At 54.5% G+C, this 10,000-nt stretch overlaps 1 protein-coding gene across 1 annotated transcript in view; it reads left to right on the forward strand.

Moving 5' to 3' along the window:
• Positions 1-228: 228 nt before the first annotated feature.
• The window catches only part of LOC103173656 (murinoglobulin-2-like), a gene marked incomplete at its 5' end in the record, with an annotated part of 11,427 nt that continues 1,655 nt past the window's right edge, over positions 229-10,000 (forward strand). The window contains 12 exon segments of the mRNA XM_042346593.1: positions 229-334; positions 946-960; positions 963-1,026; positions 1,571-1,829; positions 2,221-2,295; positions 3,341-3,503; positions 4,087-4,301; positions 4,569-4,784; positions 5,280-5,407; positions 5,731-5,824; positions 6,285-6,401; positions 7,723-8,070. Coding sequence (XP_042202527.1) covers positions 229-334; positions 946-960; positions 963-1,026; positions 1,571-1,829; positions 2,221-2,295; positions 3,341-3,503; positions 4,087-4,301; positions 4,569-4,784; positions 5,280-5,407; positions 5,731-5,824; positions 6,285-6,401; positions 7,723-8,070 — 1,800 coding nt within the window.

The raw sequence follows: 10,000 nt of genomic DNA on the forward strand, positions 1-10,000 counted from the left end.
CCCTCTGGACCTCCATCCATCCCACAAGTGTCTCCACCAGCCTTACCCTTGTTACTATGATTAGTACTATTACCACTATTATTATTATTACTGCTATTATTACTACTATTATTATTACTATTGTTACTATTATTACTACGGCTGGTTGACGTCCACAGGTGACCTGATGGGCGTAGCCTTCCATCACATGGATAAGCTGCTGACGCTGCCGACCGGGTGTGGGGGCAGAACCTGGTGAGGTTCATCCCCAACGTCTACGTCCTCGATTACCTGAGGAACACACGGCAACTGCCGGAGGACGTCAGGGTCCGGTCCATCGAGTTCCTGAAGAAAGGTACAGCGCGCGCCTCCTCAGCCCTCACAGTGACGAGGACAACAACGACAACGACGACGGCGACGGCGACGACAACGTCACAGGACGTTCGCACAGCGCCCGCCCCTCATGTCAGGAGGACGGCCCAAGGCGCTGGGCCGGGCAGTCGGGGTTTGGACCCGCGCTGGGGCCTCGGGAAAGCTTCCTTACCCCTCAACCCCCATTCTCCCCCCCACACCCAACCCCACCCCAAACCCCCCCCCTCCCCGCCCCCCCCCCCCCCCACCCCCACCGCCCGCAGCGGCAACGAAAAAATGCGGTCGCTCAATCCACAGCTGTGTTGGGGACGACGCTGAGCGCGATCGGCTGCCGCGTTTCGCCCACAAAACACACAGTCACTACACTTTACAGTGTGTTCTGTGAAGCGCTTTGAGACGTGATGAGCTGCCGTATCAGACGCAGCGATTATTATTATTACTACCATTATTATTACTGTCATTATTACTATTATCACTACTACTACTATTCCTATTATTATTACTTATATTATTACTATTATTGTTACTATTATTATTACTATTATTATTATTGCTATTACTGTGTGTGGAGTCTAACCTCCTGTTGTTACTCAGGGTATCAGCGGCAACTTCGTTCAAACACCCGGACGGATCGTACAGTGTGTTTGGCGATGAGGATCATGGGGGCAACACCTGGTAGGTCTCAACACCGGGCTCCGGGACCCCCGCCACCCCCCACCCTCACCCCCCCGCCCCGCCCACCCCCCCACACCCAACCAACCTGTCCGCTCCCTCCGCCCAGAGGGCTCCGGCCTGCTTCACGTCCCCCGCCTCGCACCCCCCCCCCACCACCACCATTGGCGGTCGGACCTTCAGCCACTCTGTCCCCATCCTCTGGAACTCCATCCCCCCGTCCCTCCCCCTCGCCCCCTCCCACACCCTCTTTAGTCCCGTCTAAAGACCTCCCCCCTTCGACTGCGCCTTCGGGCACCCTCCCACCCCCAACCCCTAACCCTGCCCTCCACCCCTCCTGACCCCCAACTCCCGGCGTCCGCTGAGAGGAGGTTAGCGGACAGCCCGACACGAGAGGAGGTCGGAGAGCTGTAGGTGGTGGTGGGGGGAAGGAAGAAGGACCTTGAAGGGCGCTGTGTAAATGCAAGTTGTTGTTGATGATGACGTTGCCGTGTGGTCCATGGCCTGGGAAGCCCTCGGAGCTCTGACGCCCATGTCTCCTTCCCAGGCTCACCGCCTTCGTCCTGAAGTCTTTTTCCCACGCGAAGAGGTACATCGATATCGGGGTCAACGAGCTCGGTGCCCCCCTGCGTTGGCTCCAAAGCAACCAGCTGCCCTCGGGCTGCTTCCGCCACCTGGGCCAAGTCTTCTCCAAGAGCTTGCAGGTCCCACGTCCGTTCTCGTCCCTCGGTGATGGCAACCGGGACCCTCATCTCCCGGTTAAGACTCCCACCACAGGGCCCCCGCGAGCGAGCGAGAGGACCCGGGTTCGATTCCCGGGAGGGTCGGGTCGGGTCGGGGCGAAGCCTTGGGCAGGTTTCCTTGCTCCCCATTACCCCCAACGCGCACGCACGCACAGGGACACACACGCACACGCACGCACCCAGACACACACACGCGCGCACGCGCCTGTGTCCCCGGCGGTCAGTCGCTTGTCAGGCGATTGGGGATCACTTTCCGGGGGTAATAATCCCTTCGACACAACAATAATTCGTGAGGCGCTTTGAGACGTCTCGAAGACGCGGTCGGGCGCCGGGTCAAACGGGAGGATTATTATTATTGTTTTATTATTATTATTATTATTACTATTATTACTATTATTATATTACTACCACACGAAAAGCGCGACATGAATGCCATTTATTCCTCGGTTCCCAGGGAGGGGTGAGAGACGCGCTCACACTGAACGCGTACGTCTTGCTGGCGCTCTTGGAAACGCGGCACGGAAACACGGTGAGTGTGACACGACGACAACAACAACAACAACTTGCATTCACACCGCCAAACCCGCCCCCCTCCCCTGCCCCCCCAAAGCCAGGAAAATGCGCAGTCACTACAGTATACTCCGAGACGTCTCGACAAGTGATAAGGCGCTAGCGATGGCGTAGTCCTGTCGATTCCCGGGCGAAACGTTGGGCAAGTTTCCTTACTCCCGCGCACGTGCCTCGGTTCGCCAGCAGTCAGTAGGAAAACCGGTCGTTAGTCAATTAGGATTGCTTCCCCCCCCACCCCCCCCCCGGGGGTAATTGCGCCTTCAAAAAAAATATGGTCGCCCGATCCACGAGTTCTGTCGAGGAATTTGGTGAGAGTGGGAATTCTTCAGCCAAAGAAGTCACTGAGAGCCAAGCACGAACTCTTTCGTTCAGCGGAACGAGGGGGACATCCGTCTTGAGGTAGAGGCAACCTGATAGTTAAGCAGGGCAACCGAGTCAATTAACAGTTAATTGGCGGTGGGTGGGTGGGGGGGGGGGGGCAATAAATTTGCTGACCAAATTGAGGACTCATGAGCTGCAGGTTCAAGGTTGCCACACGGGGAAGGCAATAGGGAAGGAAAAAAAGGAGGAGTGGGTGGCCATATTGATTAAAGTCACGGTTGCGGCCCTGGAAAGGGACGATGTCCGAGAAGGTCCAAAGAAACAGAATCTGTTTGGTCGGAGTTGAGGAGCGGAGAAGGTTCAGAGGAGGAAAAAAGCACTGGTGAGGCCTCAGCGAGAGACTGGGCTCAGTTCCGGGCCCCAAACCTCAGGAAGGATGTCAGGGCGTTGGAGAGGGTGCGAAGGGGAGAGAGTGGGGGGGAGTGGGGTTGATCGGGGCTATGGGGAGAGAGCGGGGGATTGGGGTTGATCAGGGCTCTGGGAGAGAGAGAGAGAGAGAGAGAGAGAGAGAGAGAGAGCGCGCGCGGGGTGGGGAGTGGGGTTGTTTCGGAAGACGCGATGGGCCGAATGGCCTCCTTCTGAGCCGCGATGTCAACTGACCGCGGGCCGTGTCTCTCCCGCAGGCGCAGACGGTCCAGAAGGCTCTGGACTGCGTGAAGGCCCACATGGACGGAGTGACCGACACCTACACGGTGGCGCTGTTGGCCTACACGCTCACGCTGGCCGGGGAGACGGCGCTGAGGGACAACCTGCTGGCGGAGCTGAGAAAACGTGCCGTAAGGGAAGGTAACTCTCCCCCCTCTCCCCCCCCCTCCCCACCCAACGACAACAACTCACACCTCCACGGCCAGAAGATGGCGCTCAGTCAACCCTGTGTCCCCCCCACCCCCCACCCACCGCTGGACACCGCGGGGGAGTGCAGTAATAATAACCGCAATGATACTACCGATGATGACACTGATGACGATCCTCGCGGTCGATCCATCGCCTGGTCACGCCTTTGAGGCGTCTCGAAGCGCTTCCCGGGACACGCCGTCGAGCGTAGTGACTGCGCGTTTGGCGGGCGGAAGGCGGCAGACGATTGCGGGCGGACGCCTCGCAAGCGAGAGGGCCGTGGGTTCGATTCCCGGGCCGGGGGCAGGTCAGGTGCGAAACGTTGGGCAAGTTCCCTTATCCCCCCTATACCCGCCCAACCCCCTCTCTCCCTCTCCCCCCCCAACCCCACACCCCCCCACACCCACAGCCTCTGTGGACCAGCAGTAAGTAGGAAAATGCTTCATCAAATGCAATGATTATTAATCTTATTATTATTAATGGCCTCACACAGAGGTCAGTAGTCTCACACCCTCTCCCCTGTTGGTGTTGACAGGCGACTCAATGCACTGGGAGAGAAGCCCGGGAGCCAATGCCCAGGGGAGCGATCGTCTGGACTCATCAGCGACCGAAGTGGAGATGACCTCTTACGTCCTATTGGCACTTGTGTCCACACCAAAGATGTCAACCAGAGAGATCCTGACTGCTTCCAACATTGCCAAGTGGCTAATAGGCCAACAGAACCCAAATGGGGGCTTCTCATCATCTCAGGTCCTGGCCATAGACTCCGAGATGAACATGGGGTCGTTGGGGGGGAGGTGGGTGGGGGGAACATCTGTACCTGGGCTCACAGTCCCCACCCCCCCAAGACACAGAGGAACAGGGAGCTTTACTGTGTCTCTCACCCTGACCTGGGGAGTGGGGACGGACAGTGTTGGGATCCATTGGGAACTTGAAGAGCGATGATGAACTGATGGAGGAGAGACCTGGTCTAACATCTCTCTCTCTCTCTCTCTCTCTCTCTCTCTGCTCCGACAGGACACGGTTGTTGCCCTTCACGCTCTGGCCATGTTCTCCAGCAAAAGCTACCGAGGTCCCACCAGAGCCACCGTGGAGATCACCGACAAGGATTCCTTCTCGCAAACATTTCAAGTCAACGAGACCAATCGTTTCAAGCTTCAGGCCGTGGTGTTGCCGGTCGTTCCTGCACAGTATCGCGCCAGGCTCCAGGGTCATGGGTGTGTCCACATCCAGGTTAGTAATGGTGTCCTCCTTCACGCCTTCACCACTCACTTCCCTCTCTCTTCCTCCCCTCTCACTCCCCTCTTCCAATATCTCGCGCTCTCGTCAACTCCGTCTCTCTCTCTCTCTCGATCCGCCAATCGACTAACAAGTGGGTTCCTACTGCAAATAGAGGTGTGTGTGTGTGTGGTGGGGTTGGGGGGTGGGGTGGTGGGGGCGCGGGGGAGTAAGGAAACTTGCCCAATGTTTCGCCCTGACCTGACCCACCCGGGAATCGAACCCAGATCCTCTGGCTTGCGAGGCAAGGGGTCTAACCCCTGAGCTACAGGGGCTGTGGGGTGGGGGGGTCTAACCCCTGAGCTACAGGGGCTGTGGGGTGCGGGCGAGGGGTCTAACCCCTGAGCTACAGGGGCTGTGGGGTGGGGGGCGAGGGGAGGGGTCTAACTACTGGAGACGGTGTCCAACACTGGAGGGGGCACCTGAACCCACATGGTCTTCTCTCTCCAGACGGTTCTGACCTACAATGTGTGGCCCGGTCACTGGGACCCCGCCTTCGCCCTGACCGTGGTCACGAGCCCCGCACACTGCCCGGGGGCGGCTGAGAAGAGAAGGCTGGACATCGACATCACCCTCAGGTGAGAGAACCGAGCGAGTCTCGGGGGCCGACGCAGACCCCCCGCGGGGGGGGGTGGGGTGGGGCCTCTCCGACGCAGGCGGCGTCGGTCATCATGACCGGTCGTTACTCCGGTTGTCGCGACCGGCGATTGATTCCAAGGGGGGGACTTGGGACCGGGAATCGTGCGGCTCCGCCGAAGGGGCCGGCGCGGGCCAGATGGGCCGAATGGCCTCCTTCCGCGCTTGTAATGCTCCGCGATTCTCGCCGCGCGGTACAGGCGAACTGACGCTGTGCGGTACAGGCGAACAGTCTCTCTCTCTCTCTCTCTCTCTCTCTGGACAGTTACACTAAAGCCGCGGCTCATGTCTCCACTATGGTCATCATCAGCATTGAGCTGCTGTCCGGCTACACCATCGCGGAGCCCTCCTTGTTTCTGGTGAGGAACCAACATGGCTTCACCCCCTCCACTGGCCCCAGGTCCCAACCCCCCCCCATACCAGCCCATCCCAGACCCCCACCAACCCCGGCCCCCAACCCCCAGCCCAGCACCCAACCCCGGCCCCCAACCCCCAGCCCAGCACCCAACCCCGGCCCCCAACCCCCAGCCCAGCACCCAACCCCGGCCCCAACCCCAGCCCAGCACCCAACCCGCCCCCAACCCCCAGACCAACCCTCAAACCCCCAAACCCCAGCCCAGCACCCAACCCCGTCCCCAACCCCCAGCCCCCAATCCCCAGCTCAGACCCCCAATCCCCCCCCCCAACCCGGCCCCCAACCCCCAGCCCAGCCCCCTCCAACTCCCAGCCCAGCCCTCAAACCCCCAAACCCCAGCCCAGTCCCTCAACCCCCAGCCCCCAACCCCAGCCCCAACCCCCAACCCCCAACCCCTTGTCCAGGTGTTGCGCTCACACCTTCTCCTCTGTCGCTCTCTCTCTCGCTCTCAGCTTCACTCTCTGGGACTTGTGAGGAAATACGAAGTGGAGGAGAATCAACTGCACCTGTATCTGGATTCTGTGAGTGTCGGCGCACACCGTGGCCATCGCTGATAATAATAATAAAACATAGGGATATAATAATATACCACAGTAATATAATCACATAGTGATATAACAGAATAATATAATACTAAAGTAATATAATAAAATAATATAATAAAGTAATATAATCACATAGTAATATAACATAATAATATAATAATGAAGTAATATAATAAAATAATATAATAAAGTAATATAATAACATAGTAATATAACATAATAATATAATAATGAAGTAATATAATAACATAATATAATAAAGTGATATAATAACATAGTAATATAACATAGTAATATAATAACATCGTAATATAACATAGTAATATAATAAAGTAATATAATAAAGTAATATAATAAAGTAATATAATATAGTAATAATAGTATAGTAATAGAGGATAATAAATAATAACATAGTAATATAATAAAGTAATATAATAACATAATAATATAACATAGTAATATAATAAAGTAATATAATAACATAGTAATATAACATAGTAATATCATAATAAAGTAATATAATATAGTAATAATAGTATAGTAATAGAGTATAATAAATAATAACATAGTGATATAATAAAGTAATATAATTACATAGTAATATAATAAAGTAATATAATAACATAGTAATATAACATAGTAATATCATAATAAAGTAATATAACATAGTAATAATAGTAAAGTAAAAGAGTATAATAAATAATAACATAGTGTTATAATAAAGTAATATAATAACATAGTAATATAACATAGTAATATAATAAAGTAATATAATAAAGTAATATAATATAGTAATAATAGTATAGTAATAGAGTATAATAAATAATAACATAGTGATATAATAAAGTAATATAATAACACAGTAATATAACATAGTAATATCATAATAAAGTAATACAATATAGTAATAGAGTATAATAAATAATAACATAGTGATATAATAAAGTAATATAAAAACATAGTAATATAACATAGTAATATCATAATAAAGTAATATAAAATAGTAATATCATAATAAAATAATATAATATCGCAATAATAGTATAGTAATAGAGTGCAATAAATAATAACATAGTGATATAATAAAATGATAGTTTAGTAATACAATAAAATAATAATATAATAATAATAACAATAATAATAATCCTCACACTCGACATGTGCGCATTTGGCCGTCGCGTTTCGGCCACGGAACGCACAGTCACTACACGCCACGGCGTGTCCGGTGAAGCGCTTTGAGCCGCCCGTGTGCGCTGCCGGGGTTATTGTGGCTGTTAATGGCCGCTCCTGTCCGCAGGTCACCAACGATCCCGAGACGTACAGAGTCACATTGGCACAGGAGGTTCCCGTCGGCAACTTGAAACCCGCGGTGATCAGGGTGTACGATTACTACGAGACAGGTACCCGGGTACACCGCGCCCACAAGGTGGCACCGACAGCCTCGGCCACCGGCCCACCGGCCCACCGGCCACCGGCCCACCGGCTACCGGCCCACCAGCCAACGGCCACCGGCCCACCGGCCCACCGGGCACCGGCCACCGGCCACCGGCCGCCGGCCCACCGGCCGCCGGCCCACCGGCCGCCGGCCCACCGGCCACCGGCCCACCGGCCACCGGGCTACAGGCACCACAGACTGACCTGTGGGGTGTGGTGGGGGTGTGGGGTGTGTGTGTGAGACACTGACCTGTAGGGGTGAGTGTGTGTGAGTGTGTGTGGGTGGTGTGTGTGAGTGAGTGTGTGTGAGTGTGTGTGTGACACTGACCTGTGGATGTGTGTGTGTGTGTGTGGGTGTGTGTGATACTGACCTGTGGGGGTGGGTGTGAGTGTGAGTGTGTGTGGGTGGTGTGTGTGAGTGTGTGTGTGTGAGTGTGTGTGACACTGCCCTGTGGATGTGTGTATGTGTATGTGTGTGTTGTGAGTGTGAATGTGTGTGTGTGAGTGGTGTGTGTGGTTAGTGTGAGTGGTGTGTGTGGGTGATGTGTATGACTGGTGTACGTGGGTGGTGTGCGCGTGATGTGTGTGCGCGTGGTGTGTGCGTGATGTGTGCGTGCGTGTGGGTGTGTGTGTGCGTAGTGTGTGCGTAGTGTGTGCGTGTGTGTGTGCGTGTGTGTGTGCGTGTGTGCGACACTGATGTCTGGGTTGTCCGCAGGTAACGCGGCGATGGCTGAGTATAACCATCCGTGCGGCTCAGGTACACACACAGTAATCCGGTTATTACCACAATATTATTATTTTTTAAGCCATTATTACCCCCGAAAAGCGATCGCCCGATCGACTAACGGCCGACTTGGTAAACGCAGGCGTGTGGGGGTGGGTGAGGGTGAGGGTGTGTGTGTTAGGGAGGGTGGGTGGGTGGTGTGTGTGAGGGAGGGTGAGGGTGGGTGGGTGTGGGGTGGGTGTGTGTGAGGGTGGGTGTGTGTGTGAGGGAGGGTGGGTGGGTGGGTGTGTGAGGGTGTGTGTGAGGGTGGGGTGGGTGGGTGGGTGTGAGGGTGTGTGTGGGGAGGGTGGGTGGGTGGTGTGTGAGGTGTGTGTGAGGGTGGGTGGGTGGGTGGTGAGGGTGTGTGTGAGGGAGGGTGGGTGGGTGTGTGTGAGGGTGTGAGAGTGTGAGGGTGTGTGTGAGGGTGTGTGTGAGGGTGTGTGTGAGGGTGGGTGTGTGTGAGGGAGGGTGGGTGGGTGTGTGAGGGTGTGTGTGAGGGTGGGTGGGTGGGTGGGTGTGAGGGGATGTGTGTGAGGGAGGGTGGGTGGGTGTGTGTGAGGGTGGGTGGTGTGTGTGAGGGTGTGTGTGAGGGAGGTGTGGGTGGGTGTCTGAGAGTGGGTGGGCTTGTTCGAGGGTGTGTGTGAGGGAGAGTGGGTGGGTGGGTGTGAGAGTAGGTGGTGGGTGCGAGTGGTGTGTGTGAGGGTGGGTGTGTGTGAGGGTGTGAGAGTGGGTGGGTGGGTGTGAGAGTGGGTGGGTGTGTGTGAGGGTGTGAGAGTGGGTGAGTGTGTGTGAGGGAGAGTGGGTGTGTGTGTGTGAGGGTGTGTGTGAGGGAGAGTGGGTGTGAGGATGGGTGGGTGGTGTGGGAGGAAGGAAACTTGCCCAGAGTTTTGCCCTGACCTGATCTCCCCCACCGACCCCACCCCACCCCCCCCCACCCCACCCCACCCCCCACCCCAACACCCCACCCCCCCACCCCCACCCCTGTGTTTTCAGTCGCAGGGTGACGTGTTCGGAGCTTGAAGACCGCTCCCTACTCCGCCTGGAAGGCCCTCTGTGTCTGCGAGTTGTTGTTGTCGTGAGGATTGTTGTTGTTGTTATTATTATTATTATTAATAATAATATTATTGTTATTAATGTACAAAAACACGTGATTTATTAAACTTAGTTTCCGATCGGTGACCCCCAGAACCCTTTCGTTTTATTTTATATCTCTTGGCCCCACCAACCCCTGGGCCCAATACTCCCTCCTGGGCCCAATACTCCCTCCTTGGCCCAATACTCCCTCCTTGGCCCAATACTCCCTCTCCTTGCGCCAATACTCCCTCCTTGGCCCAAATACACCCTCCTGGGCCCAATACTCCCTCCTGGGCCAATACTC

The sequence above is a fragment of the Callorhinchus milii genome, unplaced genomic scaffold (assembly GCF_018977255.1).
Source record: "Callorhinchus milii isolate IMCB2004 unplaced genomic scaffold, IMCB_Cmil_1.0 Scaffold1070, whole genome shotgun sequence".
NCBI classification, from domain to species: domain Eukaryota; kingdom Metazoa; phylum Chordata; class Chondrichthyes; order Chimaeriformes; family Callorhinchidae; genus Callorhinchus; species Callorhinchus milii.